Below are 22,175 nucleotides of genomic sequence, written 5' to 3'. Positions count from 1 at the left end.
GAAAAATCATACAGACTGTCATTGGGGTTTCCTAAATTTAATATCCATTTTATTATCATGATCATTCTGTTTTGAGGGCCAAACATAAGTTATAATTTAGTTGTATTAAAGTGTAATAATTATACAAAGATAAAAATCAATTTATGAATGCCAACAAATTTAAGCTAATGTTCAGCCCAGAGAGTAAAATACGTTTAGCTATTACCTCTTTTTTGATATTTTGGGAATTGCAACATGTAGTTAAGAGAGAGAGATACTTTTATTTCAGTTTTTAGATGGACAAAGGTCTTAGTGGAGATTTTTTCTTTTGTATATTCAAATATTTGATTTAATAAAAATAAAAAAAATAAAAGAACAAAGTATCACTCAGTATTTTCAGAATATAGTTTAAATATAGTTTATAGCTGCATTAATGCGTTTTTGTTGTGCTATCAGACGGTGCGGACCATCCGCCGCCGACGCTGCTACCCGCCCACCTGGAAGCGTTGGGTCTTCTTCCTGTTCCCTGGCACCATGATCGCCACATCCGCTGTGGCTCTGTACGCCTTCGTGGAGACGGAGGAGAACTACTTCTACATTCACAGCATCTGGCACATGCTGATCGCAGGGAGCGTGGGCTTCCTTTTGCCTCCTCGCGCCAAGCCAGATGCCAAAGTGACCCCGCTGAAGCGCAAGCGGGGGTGCGGCTATCAGCTGTGTGTGAACGAACACGAGGAACTGGGCCTGGTGGACCCGGGCATCATAACCATCAACAGCATCTGTACCAGCTGATAAACTCCACATTCACAACTTTTTACCTTAGAGACACGTCATTGCCTTCTTTTAGTGCAGAAATTCACACATGGAAATTAAGCCACAGAACTTTAAAAAAGAACGAAAAAACAAACTATGTAAATACGTAAATCCTGATGTGACACTGAAAATTGTTTCTGTTGTAATGGACATGGTAATTATGATCAGTATGTAATAATTATCTATAGATAAAGTTCTGATGAAATGTGGGTGTATAGTGACACACTGTTGTTTGTGAATATGTATTTAAAGTCAAAGCTGAAACACTGCTGCTATCTGACGGTGACTGTAAATCTGCTTCTTTTGGTTATTTATTGCTGGTCTTGTAAGCAGGCCTGCTGTCATGTGGGAGGGTGGGGGTCACAGGTGAATGGTGGACACGGGCGGACATTCACCAAGGGCACGGCTTTTCTGAAATTCTTTAAGATATCTCTTTTGCACTGAGACACAAAAATGTTAGTCTGTACATTTTTATAACAACAATGGGCATCACAAATGTAAAACCTAGGAGTCATGTGGAATGGTAGACTGTCTTTTCCAATGTATCACTTTAACACAATGTGTTGATTGTTCGTGAAGGAAAGAAATCCCAAAGTTCTTGAAAGAGAAGAGGGAGGAATACTTAAAAGGATAGTTTTAAATGAGATTGATGGGGTATTTTTGCCAGTATCTTACCTGAGGTTCACAGCATTCTGAATGACCTCAGACTAAAAATGTGGGTTCGTTGGTTCCACAGGGCATTTTTGGTGCCATGAACATGTCCAGAGGGAGTATCTGGCACCACATAAGAAATACTAATGGAGTCAAACAATTTTCCTGCTGCTGCTTTTTCGTGTATTTAATCTCTCATCACCACAGAAGCTCAATGCACCTTTTATATTTTGGAGAATAGCTAACTTTTATGTTTGAAATAAACAATATTTCAAATAAAGTGTTTAGATGGAGCAAAGTACATTAAAAGTATGAAAGGCCTATTTAAATAAAATATATTTATTTTAAACACTTTTGCTAAAAAGAAGAATTTCTGCAAATTTAATGCCACAAGCTGTTACACAGCCAAAATGGTCATCAAATAAAAGTTCAACTAAATGTTTAAAGGGCCGGCATAAGGGTTAAACATCTGTCAGATGCAAAACTGACTGGGTGTAAAATTAGAATTAAAAATGTTCAAGGAACCACTTTTAAAATTTTGAAGATTTGGCTCCCTCTTGAGAATTCCTCCCCGATTCTCCAAACCGACAATCTTATTTTTGTCCACTTAAGATGCTGGCTACTCTTATCTACTCCTCAAAACCCATCTTCAAAAACAACAGGCTATCCCTTTAAGAGACCTCAAATAGAAACCTCACCTCTCCACTCTTTTCTGACAGGACCTCTGTGACGCCACATTCATGAACAATAAATGTTTTCTTTCTTTGCCTCAGTATTACTTTGCTGCTCTCAAAGCTTTTAAATGCTGTACACCAGATGAAATCTCTCACAAAGACATGATATTGCCTTTCTAGACCCTAATGGAAGCCAGTGGTTCTTTAGACAGTGGGATGAGATGCTGTCAGCAGCATCCTCCCAGGAATAGAGCAGGAGTGGAGATAAATAATTCTCCTACACAAGCAGCAGTCTGAAGGCAGTTTTAAAGAAGGCTGTTGATACGTGTTTTTTTGTCTTCCTTTGGAAGAAAAAGCAGAGTTGTGAGACTTTTATGAGTCTCTGCTATATTCCCCTTAGGTGTGATCCATCATTTCTTGTGCACACCGGATAGTTTTTACGTGAATATTTCAGAAAGGATGAAAAGATTTATTATTTTAGCAATGCATATCCTATGGTGCAAGGTAAATGGTTACTGTACCTGGGCTTGATGTCACACATGGTGGAAACGATGGCTGTTAAAGGTATAGGTTGACATTTAGGAAAATGTGCTTCACTCCCTCTCTCGTCGTGGACGGATTGCTATTGCTCTCCTTTATGTTAACATAAAGCTTTAGCTGGAAGAAAAAAACAATTAGCTGAGAACAAAAGACTTAAAATGAGGAGAAACATTTCAGCTTGACTGTATCTGTTCAGTCTGCACAAATGAAAATCTTTAGAGTTATGGTTCCCATAGTTTCAAATTTAACAAACAAAAAATGCAGAATTGGTATCGATTTTCCTTGACAATAAAGTAGACGAGCACATTTGCCAAAATGTCAATCTATTCCTATAAGCACTATAAAATTTGTAATAAAAAAAAATGTTAGGCATATTTTTAATAATTTAGCCAGTTTTTGAAACCAAAGCTATGAATAAGTCACATACATGCATACTAATAACCCAGATTTATAGCACCCTATTTCTTTTCGATTTGTAAGCACAGGATTTTTTCATAAAATAGGTTGCAGGAATACTCCAAAGCCAACACTGCTGCAGCTAATTACACCAGATTTCGCCCTGTGTTTGCCTTTTCAGCTTTAAAAACATGACAGAATGAGGTCAAAGGAGGCCAAACAAAGTCCCTATATTTACTGCTTTTCTCTATCTGTTCAAAGATTCTAGGGGATTGTATGACTTTAGCACTAAATAAGAAAGAGGCCGCATGAGTAATGCAAAAAGCTTTATGCTTTTCATAAAATTTAGATGAATAATACCTTGATGTCAATTGTGATATTTTAATTTACTGAGGATTTTACATTAACCAGAAAAAGGTACATCCCACACAATCTTGCTTTCAGATGCCCATCAAAAATAAATGTAAATTAGCCCTCTCCTATTTTTTCAGAGCAAGCTCATGATTAAAGATGTGTGCCCGAAATCATCATGTCAATAATAAAAAGAGAAAAGTGCGGGGCAATGCATAAAATAATTTTAAATGTTTAAACCAGTTTAAAACTTCATGAAGCTGTATATATTTCAGTGTACTTCTCAGTGCCGTCCATAAAAGGCCAAGTAATGGAAATTCCTGTTGTATGAAACTCAGTATTCCAAATGGACGGTGTACCTCTTAGCATGAAGAAAAGGCCTGTAACTGTGCCTAATGAGACAAATCAGACCCAAATGACAAGGTTTCAGATATTACAATTTCAAACAGCTGATATTCCTTGAAATAAACCTCACATGAAATCAAAGCTAACACCCTCTTTGTATTCATGGGTTCCTTTCTAACATAACACAAATATTATTTCAAAACAGCACACCCAACATCACAAGAGACTTTTCATCTGGACGTTTTGTGTTTGCTTATTTTCTTTGGGTAACTTTGCTGATTTGAGCTGCTACTGATGGGCTTTAGATCTCAAATGTGATACCATACATGTCACCAAAACACAAGTTTGTATAGATTTATTTGATATGGTTCTTGGTACTTAGTGCCATAGCTTCCGCATGTTTGTCCAATTTATTGTAGAAGGAATATTGCTCCAGAAATCATGCTTTATGATCATGGATTAATTTACTGAGCAAATCCAGCTATAGAGTGCAAAAATCCAACATATTATAAAGCCAGAAAAATCTTGAAGGATGAAAAAATTACATTTCAGTTGACTTCACATAATTTGAGTCTTTGGAAGCAAGTCTCTCTATAATGTAGCAACACTACCACAGATGGACGATGACGTGTCAGTTGGACAGAATCACAGGATTGCCTATTGCAAAATAGCTTTCTAATGTACTCTGACTCATAGGCCAGGGGTTGCGTTTTCGACAGTTTTTTTTAAATGGTAAAAATTTCAAGGCTATCTGTCATTTACACAGATTGCGATTCACACCCCTGACCACTTGGAGAGTTAGCATATCACTTAGCTGTTTTCTTAGTTAATGCATGACCTTGTTGGATTGACTCAGAGTTCAAATCCTCATGAGCCTCTGCAGCAATCCCGCTCAAGACATTTGATTACTCACAAGCAGGTGTGCACTATTTAGGTTCTTGCGCAGCAGAAGGAAGTTGTAAGACCACAGTTCAGGCCACAGCAAGCAAGCTGTTCATATTTTAAGTGCAATCGTTTCAGCATTGTCTATGTGTAGTTACTGGGACCACAGTCAATAAAAAGAGATTATGACAGGATTTTTTGACCCTGTCAGGTGTAACCATTTTTTGGAAAATAATATTGTGAGGATTCTTACTTTCCCTAAAGATTCTAGAGGAAACGAGATTTGTACAATAAAATGTTGAAGAGGTCATATTTTATGTTTTGCCCCAGGTTTGTAAAACAAATTCCATGTGTGTCTCAAAGCAAGGCTGAGCAAGTTGTACACAACATGATTATTGCTATGCCTAGCAGTGAGTCAGAAGCTGAAACCAGATAACCACATGTATTTTGTAAGCATGAAGTTTTTTAATTAGGGACAAATGTTTTGTACTTTTTGTGCGTCCACTGTCAGTACTAACCCTCTCTCTCTGAACATGTGATAATTAGCTGAAGCAGCAACTTGTTTTTTCTGTGTTTGACTGAGCAACAGACTGTACATCAGTGTTTTGAACTTCATCCCAAACACATGTGGAGCATTTGCTTTTAGTGACTGTATAGTACCATACAAAGATTTTGTGAGAAAACTAACTGTAGATAGACTTATAGAGTTTAAGTGGTGGGACTGACTGCATCCTGCAAATATAGCAAATAAAAATAAAAGCTACATTTCTGTAGTGCTTTATGAACCAGCATGAGTAAATTTGTAGTGGAGTGATTATATGTAGAAGAGTGAGACTTTCAGCTGCTTCCAATCACTGCCTTTCTGTTTTACACAATTACTGCATGGCTTGGCAATATAAAGTTTCCTGATGACACACTACCTGTCAGAACTACAGCAAAAATTACATTGTCTACCTGAATGTGGCAAGAATGTTTTGTTATTAATTGACCGTTCTTGTCTCTAGCTGTTCTTTGATGCTGTGGTTAATAATAGTGTCATTATTTGAAGGTGTTTGCTCTGTTTTGGGTTTTTCCTCTTGTCATGATTGTTTTCCAGGTGGCGCTTTAGTTCATTCATCAGGTTAATGATTATTTTATTCAGTCCATGATGCATTATAGTTTATGTTCTGTAGGATTTTCCAAATTTTAGATCATGTCTTTTGACTTCTATTTTGTTCCAGCCGTGTTTTGTTTTCACTCTGTGTCTCTACCAAAGCAATCAGCCTCATCCAGTCCATCTGTTTCATGCCAATCAGTTTATCTGTTTTCACCTGTCTTGCCCTTTATATAAGCTCACCGGCCACCTTATTAGGTACACCTTGCTAGTATCAGGTTGGACCCCCTTTAGCCTTCAGAACTGCCTTAATCCTTTGTGGCATAGATTCAACAAGGTACTGGAAACATTTCTCAGAGAGTTTGGTCCATATTGACATAACAAAGTGTGCCAAGAAAATATCCCCTACACCATTACACCACCACCAGCCTGAAATATTGATACAAGGCAGGATGGATCCATGCTTTCATGTTGTTGACGCCAAATTCTAACCCTACCATCCGAATGTCGCAGCAGAAATCGAGACTCATCAGACCAGGCAACGTTTTTCCAATCTTCTATTGTCCAATTTTGGTGAGCCTGTGCGAATTGTAGCCTCAGTTTCCTGTTCTTAGCTGACAAGAGTGGCACCCGGTGTGGTCTTCTGCTGTTGTAGCCCATCCTCCTCAAGGTTCGACATGCTGTGCATTCAGAAATGCTCTTCTGCATGCCTTGGTTGTAACGAGTGGTAATTTGGGTTACTGTTGCCCTTCTATCAGCTCGAACCAGTCTGGCCATTCTCCTCTGACCTCTGGCATCAACAAGGCATTTGCCCCCATAGAACTGCCACTGACTGGATATTTTCTCTTTTTCGGACAATTTTCTGTAAACCCTAGAGATGGTGGTGAGTGAAAATCCCAGTAGATCAGCGGTTTCTGAAATACTCAAACCAGCGCCTCTGGCACCAACAACCATGCCACGTTCAAAGTCACTTAAATCACCTTTCTTCCCCATTCTGATGCTCGGTTTGAACTGCAGCAGATCGTCTTGACCATGTCTACATGCCTAAATGCATTGAGTTGCTGCCATATGATTGGCTAATTAGAAATTTGCGTTAACAAGCAATTGGACAGGTGTACCTAATAAAGTGGCCGGTGACTGTACACTGCTGTTCTGGCAACTCCTTGCGGATACATACAGTTCATGTCATCGACTGGTTATCTAACCATGCCCGTTTGTCAAGGCAAGCCCATCCACGTTTGTTTTCCACATCAGCCCTGCCCATGTTAATGCCTGTCTCTGTTTCCACCTACCAGTCAGAGGGTATTTTTCCTTTTGAGATTGAAGCATTTTACTCCCCACATCCCTCCCTGTCCGTCTGCATTCTGGGGTCATCTCCGAAAACCACCACCCTGACAAATAGACAGCCTGGACTCACTACAAAGGGCTTTTAAATTCCTGTGTTAGGTGCCAATTTGTTAGGTTTCTAAGCTGCTGCTCTAACCCAGATTTCCATATAAAATTTATTTACAGTGCTAATAAGGGTAGTTCAGTGATAAAGCATTTGTTGAGCCTCATTTGTGTTCAGAGTTTTGGTGAAGTCTCAACAAAAATAATTTTTTTTTATATTTTTTGTTTTAGGATCTAATCTGGCCAAGACCAGAGAGGTTCAGTTACATTATATGAGACACTGACTGAGCATAGTTTCTGTTTCTAATATCACAAATGTTTGAATTATTTAATGATAAAAAATAAAGTCTCTCAGCAGGGGCTGGTGAGTATCCCTTCCTCCTGACCTCCTAGGGGCTAACTAACCCACTGGGAATGGTAATATGCCCACTGTACCTTGGTACTTCCGAGTTCTGGCTGCTGCGGCAGGGCCTGTAGCTGTGCCTCTCTGGCCTGGAGGTTTCTGCTCCTGTGCTTCATTCATGACCTACCTCTGTGTGGGACATATGGCTGCCCAGGGATGATGCCCTATGTTTGCCTGCCTTGGGCTGTTGCGACCAACCGGAGCGGAGTCCACCTGTCCTTTGCTACTCTTGGGTGTTGTAAGTTGCAGGCCTTCAACCGTTTTAGTTACTCTAACAACTGTACAACTCCAGGTGGCAAATTCGCTCACATATACCTGCTTAACACACACACACACACACACACACACACACACACACACACACACACAGATAATCCAAATGGTTGAAGGTCATACAAATACGGGTTACTATTACATTGTGGCTTTCCTACTTTGATGCTGGATCCAATCTTGACATAATAACGTTAATCACACAATTAGGATTTCCTCTCGAGATATACTTTTGGTAGAGCAATAGACACCCTAAATAAAAATAAAAAAAACTCAAGCAAGATTAAAACTGCTGAATCTCCCAAGTCTGTAGTTAAAAGCAAATCATTAAAAAATTCTGTTTCTGTGCTGTGACACAATTTTTCAGTAATCCCATGTGGCTGTAGATGCTCCTGAAGTTTGATAAAACATTAGGATCTCAGTTGCTTTTTGTCATTTTTGTCAGTGCACAGAATATTTGTTCAAAGGTCTTGAAGTTCATCAAGGTATTTATTGGCAAATATGGTCTGCAGCAATATTGGTAAATGCCATTTTTCCCAGTATCTTTCATTGTTAAACCATGAACACTGACTGAGACAATTGAGCCCTGCAGTGCTGTAGATGTTAAGTTTATTAATTAGTCATAGATGCACTTTTTTGGTAGGCTGGACACTTCGGGGAAGTCTTACCACTATTCTATATTTTCTCCATTTATAGATAATAGTGCTCATTGCTAGTCTCAAAACCAAGAAATGGCTTTGTAACCCTTCCAGGCAGATATATATTAATGACTTTGTTTCCTCATGTATTTTAGAATTTCTCTAGATCAGGGCATGGTGTCTGGCTTTCTAGATCTTTTAGCCTACTTCCTGTTGCCACACAAGTTCTTAACTCTGCAGGAGTGGCCATAATCAGACTAATGGACCAGGTTAATAAAATTCATCTAAGCTTTCCACAAAATGTGGTTAACCATAGTTACTGGGCGCAATAATATTTTCACAATGGACTACCTTGGTCTGAAAAATAAAACTAACTAACCAATAAAACTGATTGAGGTTATCTTTGTCTCATATTGTAATTAGTTTGATAATCTGAATAATTTAAGTGTGACAATTTTTTTAATAGGATAAAAGAGAAAAATTTTGTAAGGGGGCAAATACTTATTCAGAGCATATTACATGGCATCTTTGTTGTCAGACTGCATTCTTTTGGTGTCTAAACTCAGAGTGGTAGACTGAACTTTTTTGATTCTAGAATTGCGCCGCTCAAGGTGGCAGCAGGTTGGAGTAGCTCTGTTACTTTTGATTCTGATTTATTCTTTTTTGGGAACTATTCCTCTTGTGGTCAATACAGTTGATTTGTTTTGGACGACTGTCCACTGCGGTGTCGGATGCTGTGCAGCTTGGAGGATTTTTCTTAATACTTAATATTTTTGGACATTTGTTATGATGCATTGCCATGGCAATGGGGTTGTTTCTTACAACCGGGAGCAGCTGATTCATATCTCAAAAGCTCAAATAATACTTCAACTACAACCTGATGAGTTGAAAAGGAGACGCCGTGGATGCAGAGCAGGAGCTAAGAGAAGAGAGAGGAGGAAGTTAAAACCATCTCTTCTGTCGATTATTATGGGCAATGTGAGATTGTTCCGAAACAAGTTGGATGAACTCCAAGCCCTACAAAGAACCCAGCCAGAGTACCGGGCATGCAGTATTATGTGTTTTACTGAGACATGGCTGCAGGATCATATCCCCGACTCCAGCGTCTCTCTGCCGGGCTTTTTAACCATATGAGCAGACAGAGATTTAAAGAGGAGCGGCAAATGTAAAGGAGGTGGACTGGCAGTACTTGTGAACAACAGATGGTGTAATTCAGGACATGTAACTGTGAAGTGTCATCTCTGCAGTCCAGATATTGAACTGTTGGCAGTAAGTTTTCGTCCATATTATTTACCCAGAGAGTTCACCAGTGTTATTGTCTCATTAGTTTACGTTCCACGTTTAGCTGTTGCCGACACTGCATGTGATGCCATCAGCTCAGTTGTGAATAAGCTACAGACACAACACCCCATGGTGTTTGTGGCAATATCTGATGATGCTTCACACTCTGCTAGACGTCCAATGTTTCAACAGTTTGTCAGCAGCTCTACCATTTGTTTTATGCAAATGTCAAGGACTCATACATCTCTACAGCACAACCTCCTCTAGGCAAATCAGATCACAATCTTGTTTTTCTCTGCGCGAAATATAAGCCCCTTGTTCAGAGGCAACCTGTAATAAAGAGGACTGTGAGAAAATGGTCACAAGAAGCTGAAGAAGCTCTGCAAGGTTGCTTTGAGGCTACAGACTGGGACGCACTGTGCCAGCCACATGGAGAGGACATAAATGCCATGACTGAGTGTGTAACCGACTATATAAACTTCTGTGTGGATAACATCATCCCTACCAGAACCGTGAGATGCTTCCCCAATAACAAACCTTGGATCACCAGTGACCTGAAGGACCTGCTTAACAAGAAAAAAAGAGCCTTCAGAGAGGGAGACAGAGAATTATTGAGGAGTTTACAGAAGCAACTTAAAGTCAAGATAAGAGACAGCAAGGAGGTGTACAAGAAGAAGCTGGAGAGTAAGCTCCAGCAAAACAATATCAGAGATGTGTGGACAGGGATGAAGAAGATCACAGGCTTCAAGCAGAAGGATGATCAGACCGATGGACGTCTGGACAGAGCCATTGAACTGAACACATTCTTCAATAGGTTCAGTTCAGAAACAAGCTTCATATCCTCCTCTCCTGCTCACAGCCAAACAGACATTACACTCTCCTTTTACCCACAGGACCCACAGCTGTCCAGTAACACCTCACATTTTTTATCTTCCACCTCAGCACTAGACCCTTCTGCTTCTACATGTTTGCCTTCAACCATATCAGAAGATGCTGATGCTTCCTTTCCTTTGCTTCCCCCTTCCCCCTGTGTGTCTCAAGAAGTCAAGTGAAGATGCAACTGGAGAGACTGAATCGGAATAAGGCTGCAGGTCCAGATCATGTCAGCCCTAGAGTCCTGAAGGCCTGTGCAGAGCAGCTCTGTGGGATTCTGCAGCACCTCTTCAACCTTAGCCTGGCCCAGAAGAAGGTTCCAGTGTTGTAGAAAACCTCCTGTCTTGTTCCGGTACCAAACAAAACTCACCCATCAGTCCTCAATGACTATAGACCTGTTGCCCTGACATCTCACATCATGAAGGTCCTAGAGAGACTCCTGTTGGCCCACCTGAGTAAGCAAACAGTAAACCATCAGGACCGCCTTCAGTTTGCTTATTGCTGTGGAGTTGGAGTTGAAGATGCCATCATACACCTTCTTCAACAAACCCACTGTCATCTGGACAAAGCCAGCAGCACTGTGAGGATCATGTTCTTTGATTTCTCCAGTGCATTTAATACAATCCAACCTGATTTGCTTTGTCAAAAACTCCAGAAGACTCAGGTGGAGGCCTCAACAATCTCCTGGATCAAAGACTACCTGACAAACAGACCATAGTTTGTGAGACTGAAGGGTTGTGAGTCTAACCAGGTAGTCAGCAGCACTGGAGCACCACAGGGGACTGTACTCTCACCATTCCTTTTCACTCTGTACACCTCAGACTTCTAGTACCAGAGAGACTCCTGTCATCTGCAGAAATACTCGGATGATTCTGCAGTCGTGGGGTGGATCAGAGATGGACAAGAAGCTGAGTACAGGAAGGTAGTGGACCGCTTTGTGGCATGGTGTGGAAACAATCATCTCATTTTGAACGTGACTAAAACAAAGGAGATGATTGTAGATTTGAAGAGAAACAGGAATAAGTCAAAAACTATTACTATCATGGGAGATGAAGTGGAGGTGATGGAGGAGTATAAATACCTCGGTGTTCACCTGAACAACAGACTGGAGTGGAGATGCAACTGTGAAGCCATCTACAAGAATGGACAGAGCAGACTTTACTTCTTGAGGAAGCTTAGGTCCTTTGGTGTTTGCAGCAAGATGCTGCATATCTTCTATAAGTCTGTTGTGGAGAGTGTGATCTCTTCTACCATCATCTGCTGGGGAAGCAGCATCAGAGCCAGGGACTTAAAAAAGCTCAACAAGCTGATAAAGAAGGCCGGCTCTGTTCTGGGGACTCCTCTGGAACCTCTGGAGATCATTGTGGAAAGAAGAATTCTTCATAAAATGAAGAACATTATGGAGAACCCTGAGCATCCTCTTCATGAGACTGTCCTACAACAACAGAGTGTCTTCAGTCAGAGGCTTCTTCAGATCTGCTGTAAGACGGAGCGCTACAGGAGATCCTTCCTGCCCACAGAAATCAGCATCTACAATGGCTCTTTGAGGAAACCCTCACAATGAGCTACAACAACATTTAATTTCCCTTTGGGATTAATAAAGTATTTTAGAATTGAATTTGAATTGAATTGAATTTTATTTGTCAGGATCCACTCCTGTGGAACCAACTCTCAGAGGAGACAAATCTCAAACAGGTTTCAAAATGTGTCTGTTCTTTTTGTTTTTTAGCTTTAAGTTATTAAAGGCTTGTGTAATGCCATCCATTTAGAACATAATTACCAAAAGGCACAGACCACATGCCCTCCATCTTCAGTTTTTATTTTCATTTTTATTGATTGCCTACTGCTTTTGTATTGGCCATATTTTCTCAATTTGGGGTTGCAAGGATATCTGCAAATTAAAGTAAAACAAATATTCACAATTTTTCATTTGCAAAGCATCAGTGGAACACACACATATGTTACAAGATATTAATGATTTATTCCAAAGATGGGTATAACAAAAATAAACTGCAGAATCTGCTCTATTGAGAGCAAGTGGAAGTTTTCACCCAATCATTTTACCCAGACTGTGATGAATTTGAAGCCAAAGAACACATTTGATTCCCAATATCTGTTTCTCATTATTAAACATGCTGGTCAATCTGTAATGTTTTAGGCAACCATCTGGTGAGAGTCATCAAGTCCACTGTTTGTTCTGGATGATTGCATAGCAACCAGGAAATATGGGCTCATTTTGACTGACCAGATGCACACCAGGGTGCAAATGTTTGTCCATAAATATGGAAAAAGTTAATTAGGACTTAATCACAAGGTAAGAAGATCAGTGCAATTACAAGTAAACTAACCTTTTTATTTTTTACAAATCTGTTGATTTTTCTATTGAGATGTCAAGGTTTGAGTTTCAGCTCAACTGTTAAGGGGAAAGGAAATTTAATTTCCTAATCAATTTATTACACAATAAATTTAATATTTAAACAACAACTTGCACTGTTGGCCTCAGGAAAGTGTAAAGCTGTGTGTCAAAAATCAATGAGAGATTCTTCTGTGTTTATGAAGCAACAAAAAAAACAAAAAACAACAGCAGCCATAAATTTATTATAACTAACTGCTGAAGCTCCTGTAGATAGGGGAAACCGAGAAGCTCGACTGGAAAAATGTACAAGAAAAGCAAACAGCTAAGAGGCTGAGCGGGAAGTAAGGACTCTTGGGTTTTATCTCACTCCTGCAGGTTAAATAAAGAAACCTAATGAGGGGCATCAGTGAACATCACGTTTAACAGAGAAAAAACTGTTTGATGAGATTCAGGCTTCTCAAAAGAATATTATTCTGCTTAGTTTTACAGTCTTCAGTTTTATACCAGCCATTTTCCCAAAATAACCCGCAATCGATATAACATATACACAAATCCTAGCTTCTTCTTTTAATTATAATTTTTCCACCTGTATTAAAAGTTTAATTATTATTATTTTACTATGGTGATCTTCTGGACTTTTGCTGAATTTGTAGCCTTTAGCCATAATAATGGACAGATCCAGGGATGGTGGTTTTTGTGCCTGCTGGCAATTTATTATTTACCACAGCTAGCTATTGATGTTCCATAATAGTGGACACAGTTATAGAATGTGCTCATACTGGTCCTTCTCAAAATATTAGCATATTGTGATAAAGTTCATTATTTTCCATAATGTCATGATGAAAATTTAACATTCATATATTTTAGATTCATTGCACACTAACTGAAATATTTCAGGTCTTTTATTGTCTTAATACGGATTATTTTGGCATACAGCTCATGAAAACCCAAAATTCCTATCTCACAAAATTAGCATATTATTAAAAGGGTCTCTAAACGAGCTATGAACCTAATCATCTGAATCAACGAGTTAACTCTAAACACCTGCAAAAGATTCCTGAGGCCTTTAAAACTCCCAGCCTGGATCATCACTCAAAACCCCAATCATGGGTAAGACTGCCAACCTGACTGCTGTCCATAAGGCCACTATTGACACCCTCAAGCAAGAGGGTAAAACACAGAAAGAAATTTCTGAACGAATAGGCTGTTCCCAGAGTGCTGTATCAAGGCACCTCAGTGGGAAGTCTGTGGGAAGGAAAAAGTGTGGCAGAAAACTCTGCACAACGAGAAGAGGTGACCGGACCCTGAGGAAGATTGTGGAGAAGGACACATTCCAGACCTTGGGGGACCTGCGGAAGCAGTGGACTGAGTCTGGAGTAGAAACATCCAGAGCCACCGTGCACAGGTGTGTGCAGGAAATGGGCTACAGGTGCCGCATTCCCCAGGTCAAGCCACTTTTGAACCAGAAACAGCAGCAGAAGCGCCTGACCTGGGCTACAGAGAAGCAGCACTGGACTGTTGCTCAGTGGTCCAAAGTACTTTTTTCGGATGAAAGCAAATTCTGCATGTCATTGGGAAATCAAGTTGCCAGAGTCTGGAGGAAGACTGGGGAGAAGGAAATGCCAAAATGCCAGAAGTCCAGTGTCAAGTACCCACAGTCAGTGATGGTCTGGGGTGCCGTGTCAGCTGCTGGTGTTGGTCCACTGTGTTTTATCAAGGGCAGGGTCAATGCAGCTAGCTATCAGGAGATTTTGGAGCACTTCATGCTTCCATCTGCTGAAAAGCTTTATGGAGATGAAGATTTCATTTTTCAGCACGACCTGGCACCTGCTCACAGTGCCAAAACCACTGGTAAATGGTTTACTGACCATGGTATCACTGTGCTCAATTGGCCTGCCAACTCTCCTGACCTGAACCCCATAGAGAATCTGTGGGATATTGTGAAGAGAACGTTGAGACACTCAAGACCCAACACTCTGGATGAGCTAAAGGCCGCTATCGAAGCATCCTGGGCCTCCATAAGACCTCAGCAGTGCCACAGGCTGATTGCCTCCATGCCACGCCGCATTGAAGCAGTCATTTCTGCAAAAGGATTCCCGACCAAGTATTGAGTGTATAACTGTACATGATTATTTGAAGGTTGACGTTTTTTGTATTAAAAACACTTTTCTTTTATTGGTCGGATGAAATATGCTAATTTTGTGAGATAGGAATTTTGGGTTTTCATGAGCTGTATGCCAAAATCATCCGTATTAAGACAATAAAAGACCTGAAATATTTCAGTTAGTGTGCAATGAATCTAAAATATATGAATGTTAAATTTTGATCATGACATTATGGAAAATAATGAACTTTATCACAATATGCTAATATTTTGAGAAGGACCTGTATTAGCTTTTAATGCTAATGCTTTATAATTAGCTAATCCTTCAACATGATTTACTTCAATAGTTACAATCTTGTCTTATAGGTATAGTGGAAAATTATTACACAGATTTGTTTTTCTTTGAAGTTGAAGAAAATAGCCAGTCACATTACAGCGAAGTTTAAAGCCAACCTCTACAATTTTAAAAGAAAAGAGGTCCCGAAGATGCAATGGTGGTTAATGACAAAACTATTTTATGAACCTTTTAAACATTGTTGCATTGGACAATCATTTACATAGCAACCTGTGGGTTTATATTGGGAAAAATCCATTGCAGAATCAAATTTATTAAGCATATCTAGACCAACTAGCTGTCTAATTTCAAGATGGTAAAATGGTAATGGCTTATAGCCTCTCAACAGAATACCACCTCAAACCAAAATGAACAATTTATTTAATGTTGCACTCAGCAGAACATCTTGATAATAACTTAGATCCAAAACAAAACGATGCTCCAGATCTTTGTAGATCGTGACAGTGTTTAAAAGTGCTTCTTAACCCTGGTCTTTGGGACAGCCATGGACACACACACACACACGCGCACACACACACACACACACACACACACACACACACACACACACACACACACACACACACACACACACACACACACACACACAAACACACACACACACTTTGCGCCAATTCACAACACATGTCGTCTCAAGGCACTTCACAAAGTCAGGTACATACATTTCAATTAATCCTAACCATTGAGCAGTGCAGTTTCAGTTTAAATAAACTCAGTTATTTATTCAAATTGGATAAAAAGTTTTTCTATCTAAGGAAACCCAGCAGATTGCATCGAGTCAGAGATTTGTAGCATTCCCTCCTCTTGGATGAGCATGTAGAGACAGTGGACAGTCACTGGCGTTGACTTTGCAGCAATCCTTCATACTGAGCATGCATGTAGCGACAGCGGAGAGGAACAACTCCCTTTTAACAGGAAGAAACCTCCAGCAGAACCAGGCTCAGTGTGAGCGGCCATCTGCCACGACCGACTGGGGGTTTGAGAGAACAGAGCAGAGACACAAAGAGAACAAAGAAGCATTGATCCAGGAGTACTTTCTATGGGAAGGAAATGTAAATGTTAATGGATGTAGCTCCTTTAGTCATTTCATCTAGAAAGAAAGAACAGATAAACTCTGAGCCAGTTTTCAAGGTTAGAGTCTGAAAGAGAGCACATATAATTAGTTACAGTAGAAGCTCAGTCAATTGCTATATCTAGGAGATAGAAAGGGTTAAACACTGAATGACAGGGCTATGTGGATCATCGGTAGAGGGTGAGCATTCAGTTGTTGCCAGCAAAAGCTTGGACGATGCCCCTCTCCACAAAGGTGTCACAGGTAGACACAGATTCAGGCCAGGTGTAGCTTCAAGGAAGAGAAAAGAGAGAGAACATAAAGTTAAAAACTGAAATAACAGCAAATAATGCAAAATTGGAAAGTAGTGTGAGAATGTAGCGTAGAAAGTGAAAGTGGTCATTATGTCCTCCAGCAGCCTAAGCCTATAGCAGCATAACCACAGAGATAGCTCAGGATAACCTAAGCCACTCTAACTATAAGCTTTATCAAAAAGGAATGTTTTAAGCCTAGCCTTAAAATTAGACAGCGTGTCCTCCAGCGTGTCCTGGGCCGTCCCCTGTGCCTCCTCCCGGTGGGACGTGCCTGGAACACCTCCCGAGGACGGCGTCCAGGCGGCATCCAGTATAGATGCCCAAGCCACAACTGGCTCCTCTCAATGTGGAGGAGCAGCGGCTCTACTCCGAGCCCCTCCTGGATGGCCGAGCTCCTCACCCTATCTCTAAGGGAGTGCCCGGCCACCCTACAGGGTAAGCTCATTTCGGCCGCTTGTATCCGGGATCTTGTTCTTTCGGTCATGACCCAAAGTTCATGGCAAAAGGTGAGGGTAGGAACATAGACCAACCGGTAGCAAAAAAAAACAAAAAAACAAAACAACCTGGAAGACCACGATGGTGAAACACTTGTGTTTATATGTGCAGGTAAGAAACAAACAAACTCTAATCATCTTTAAGAATTCGGGCCTGTTTATTCTCTTTACGAAACTTGCAAGCAGAGTATCGCCTCCATCTACAGTATATGGACTATATTTGTTTGTGTGCTCAGTTCTTTTAAAAGAAACGTTTATTCCTACTTTGGACAGAGCTAGTATTAACCCTTTTTGTTAAAACAACTTCAGTGAGACACTTCTTGAAGCCAGACACTTCCCATTTACTATTTCTTTTATTTAACTATTTCGGTGTCCGAAAATTTTAATTTTAGACATATCTGGAAAATTATTTCACAGGTCTTTGTCTACGTTTTCTCTTGTAAACTTTCATCCTACTTTCATGTTTTTCTTAAGTGGGCAAAGGTTTTTTTCTTTGAACACAGCAATATTTTGCTTTCAGATTACACAGCCATGCACTTTTATATCAATAGCAAGTGTTTTCAGGTTGTCCCATGAGGACATTTTGGGGTTTTTGGAGGGTTCTTCTAGCATTTTGTGTTCTGCTCTTGGGGTAAACTTGTTTAGATGGCCAGACCTGTTGGAGGTAGTTTTGAATATCCTTCATTTGCAAATAATTTTCCATACAATGAAAATTCTTTTAGACCTGTTAAAATCTATTACCAGGATCCTCTTTCTGAAGGCCTAAGACATCACTTTCAATTTACCATGATGACCCAGGTTTAATATGAATAAATAAATAAATAAAAATTTTAAAGTATTTGCTTGATTATTTTACTTAAACTTTTAAGTCATCTTAAAATTGATATTAAATCTCCAGCTATGCTAGAAAACACACAACTCTTTATAGGGTGTTCTACAGATTTACTGTTTTTGACTGAAGTCATTCTTTTACATACAGATCAGTGTGTCAGTGTCACTTTAGGTTTTAGCATGAAGACATTGAAAATAGAGAAAACTGTCAAAAATGGGTAGCTCTGAATATTTGGCTTCATTTCTCCTCTCCGCTCTGCTCTACCCCTCCTATAGAATCCTGTCAGCACACAGTGGACCCAAACACATCAGGCAGACAGCCGAGGGTGTCTGATGAGACCAGAAAGGTCATGCTACATTTCAGATGCCGTGTTTAGAGGGATTGGCTGTCTGAGCTGCACAATTTAATAAAGTCTTCCGCGGTTTTATGCAACGCATAGCCCCCACACAGGCATCTGTCACAATCAACAAAATGATGAGGTGCTTCTAACACAGTAAAAAGCTGAGGGGGTTGATTGTGTGCTGATGATGCATGGAGTTTAAAATCAAAAGAAGCTACAACTTGTGAACTAAAGGCAGTTGTTCTTGTACTCCAATCTCAGATTTGGCAGATGATGCAGAAGGACCCAGGCTTTAATCATCACAGCTCACTGTCAACATAGAAATAACAACTAGAATATTAATAATAGTGAAAAAGATACATTATTCTTTTGCAATGTCTATTGCAAACTGCTATTTGGGAACATTAAAGTTTCTCTTGCAGCTACAGTGGAGAAAGAAAGGTGGACCAAAGCTTTATGTCAGTGTGCACAATTTTTTAACAGCCATAAGGTGTGTAGCTTGCTCTGCACTTAACTAAATTACTCACCTGAAATGTCAAGATGAATGTAAGCATCACTTGTAGTGGGGAAAAATCTGCTGAAGTCCATAGATCTGCCTACAGAATTTAACCAGTTCACAAAGCTGCAAAACATTTGTTGCAACAACACACTTGTACTGTCATGACAAGTCCCTCGGCCTAGAGGGGAATACGCAACAGCTGCACATTTATGGTGCATTCAAGTATGTTTTCTACACAAAAATCCAAAGTGATTTAAACCTTTTTTTTTTACAATCAAATCTCTGCACAGTCTTTAAAAGAAATCCTAAACTACAGCATTGGCCATTCTCAAGTAGGTTTATTGTATCATCCATCCATCCATCCATCCATCCATCCATCCATCCCATAACCCTTTATCTTTTATTTATATAAAAAAAAAACATGACTTCAAATTCAAAGTAAAGTATTGAACCATGATTCTCGGGTACTGTTACACCCTAACCAATGTATATGTGACAGGGATATGTTTTGCACCATCTTTGACAATGGATGGGGCATCTATTATTATTTTTAATGCTTTTCCTTCTCAATTGTATTCAGGCCTCTAGTTCATGGTAGTTGAATTAAAGAAATATATGGGAAAAAAACAATAGAAAAAAGGCGCGCAAAAGACAGCTGAGATTTTATCTGAAAGTTGCTGTAATGACTAAGATTCATTTGGAAACCCAAACTTGGGCATCAGTGCATGAAACAATGTCAAACAAAGAGAAGTAGTGGCAGCCAAGCCTCCAGTTCAAGTTTCAGTTCATAAAGTGACAATCTGTATGAAGACTATCGAGTTAGAATAAGATAGGCAGGAGAAATGCTCTCCGAGAGGAGTAGCCCTGAGTTCTAACAAAACACCACCCAATGGATGACCACTCTGATGTAAACAGGCATGCATCAGCACAGTCTTCCAAACAACTGCCACCAGAATATCCAACTTTATATCACACTATGTTTTACTTATGAGGGTTTAACTACAATACTGTAATTTGATTGTCAAATGGTATCCCAAAGACACCATCTGTCATACCACCTAAACTCCATTGTTTGGTTGTAAAAAGCCTCTTAAAGCTATTGGTACACATGTGAAAGATGGAAGGTCAGATAAAATTACTGATATACAATTAGACTCCAGTCAAACCAATCAATTAAGGTTTCTGTGCCAGCACATATGAGCATAAGAAATTGATTTGTATTTTTGTCAAGAAAATATTGTGTTGTTTGATCACAGTAAAAGAATTGCAGACTGTGCAGTTCCAGACAACACATCGTCATCCATAGTATCTTATGGTACAGTAGTACCTTCTTGTTTTAGTGGATGTTTTTCAGAAGGCTGTTTTTGTTTCAATATGGTGGCTTTGTCTACTTTAAAAACAGATGGAAAGGCCAATTGTTTCTCTCATATTTTCAAAATGTATAGGTTTTCAGAATGATGCATTTTAAAGTAATTTTCTATAACATACTCATTGTCTAAAAAAACATGTTTATGTAACTCCAACACATTAAATGTACCATCAGGAGGTTCCTCAGGATTATTTGTCCTAATTAGGGCTCATGATCTACCAAATTTTGTAAGAGTTAACTAGCCCAAACATGGATCAGAACCAAACAGGGTGCATATCAAAGTTGAAGCAGGCGGAAATTGAAGTGAAGCCACACATCTCTTATGGAGTGATAGTTAGTCCTTACACATTTAAAACCAATGACATCTGTCACTGCTCTTGAAAAGCATGTTGGCAGTATGCTCTAAAGAGCTCTTTGAGGCCTTCGGAAAAACAAAAAAATGCTTTGGGTCTCCTAAAGCATGGACATTTAAATTGATAACAGACTTACTAAAGACTGTCATGCTTTCAGAGCATATTTGCAAAATGACTGTAGTAAAAAAAAAAAAACACTCCTTAATGGCTCAGTTAAGATCTGTGTTTTTTCACTGCTGTGTTTTACCAAGTGTCCTTTTTATCACTCATTTTATATCATTTTGAACTTCAACTCCGACAGAAAGACAGCCACCTCCTCACAATTTAAAGCTGGGCTGCCTCAAGTTGTTAACCAGTTGTTAGTTGCTTTGAAAACAAGCTTCTATAAATCTGGTGGCCACTGCCTCTGATGAAACACTAAAGATAAAGGCAAGTTTTCTCCACTGTTTAGTTACAAAAATCAAAACAGTGCCATCACACGACAGTACTAAAAATGGTGTTCGAACATCCACGCTATATACTTTGCTATATGCAAGTTCTCAAGGCGTACCCTGCAAAAAGTATTCTTAATTATCAAAGAAGTATTAGCCAAGCTATATATGTGTTTAACCAGTTTTCATTGGAAAATGCAAAACTGTAAACAAATGAAGGATCATCCTGCAATTTCAGTTTATTTACTGACAAAAACAAAGGACCTGAAATATGTTGGGCACTGAAGAAAAGTCTTTCAGCAAGATGGTTTTTACAAAATCAGTACCAGGATAAAATACCTCTTATGTAGCAAAAAAGAAAACTAAATTATGCAAATAGTTAAGTAGTGGTTATATAACTGAAGTTGTAATAGGGTAGGAATATATACGTTTATACATCTACCTACTCCTTTTTGAACATGGAAGAAGGACATGTTAATTGTCAGTATGTGCCTTAATCAATAAGTGAATGTGTTTGAAAGAAACCTCAACCTCACCTAACTTTAAAGACATAATGCTTGCTTGCAATATACTTCCAGCTCTAACAGCTGTCATGTGAATCAGATAATCCATGTTATTCAATTCAGCTATGATAGGTCATAACGTTATGGCTGAAAGGTATACCTATCCTTGGCAGTGTACTACTGATTAAGCTTTTAATGATCTTGGAGGAACTACTTATAATAGTTTTAATTGCCAACATCAAAGCAATATCTTCAGGAAAACTAATAGTAAGGACTAATGAACAGTCTTAATACAAATAGTTTGCCAAAAGGCTTGCAACAAAACAAAAAAAGCTGTTCATAAAAAGTCCACAACTTCTGAAACACTGGTTGATGGGAGTATTAAGCTCTCCTCTTCTAGATTCCTGTGCAAGGCAAGGCAAATCTATTTGTAGAGCACATCAGCAACAAGATAATTCAAAGTGCTTTTCAAGATGAAACCATACGAAAATAACAAAAACACATAAAAAACATACACTCCTGTGGCATAATAGGGGACAATTAAATAGAACAGTTAAAGACAATTTTAAAACAAATAGCTTTTTTAACCTTGATTT

The 22,175-nt window shown here is 39.3% G+C and overlaps 1 protein-coding gene across 1 annotated transcript in view; it reads left to right on the top strand.

Annotated features, from left to right (window-relative positions):
- The window catches only part of tmem8b (transmembrane protein 8B), a 70,900-nt gene extending 65,484 nt beyond the window's left edge, over positions 1 to 5,416 (top strand). Inside the window, exon 13 of the mRNA XM_047382482.1 lies at positions 436 to 5,416. Coding sequence (XP_047238438.1) covers positions 436 to 771 — 336 coding nt within the window. The 3' untranslated portion in view covers positions 772 to 5,416. The remainder of the gene's footprint in view (positions 1 to 435) is intronic.
- Positions 5,417 to 22,175: the final 16,759 nt, after the last annotated feature.

The sequence above is a fragment of the Girardinichthys multiradiatus genome, chromosome 12, assembly GCF_021462225.1.
Source record: "Girardinichthys multiradiatus isolate DD_20200921_A chromosome 12, DD_fGirMul_XY1, whole genome shotgun sequence".
Classification (NCBI taxonomy): domain Eukaryota; kingdom Metazoa; phylum Chordata; class Actinopteri; order Cyprinodontiformes; family Goodeidae; genus Girardinichthys; species Girardinichthys multiradiatus.
The sequence above is the reverse complement of the archived record's forward strand: the minus strand, read 5'-3'. Positions and strand labels throughout refer to the sequence as shown.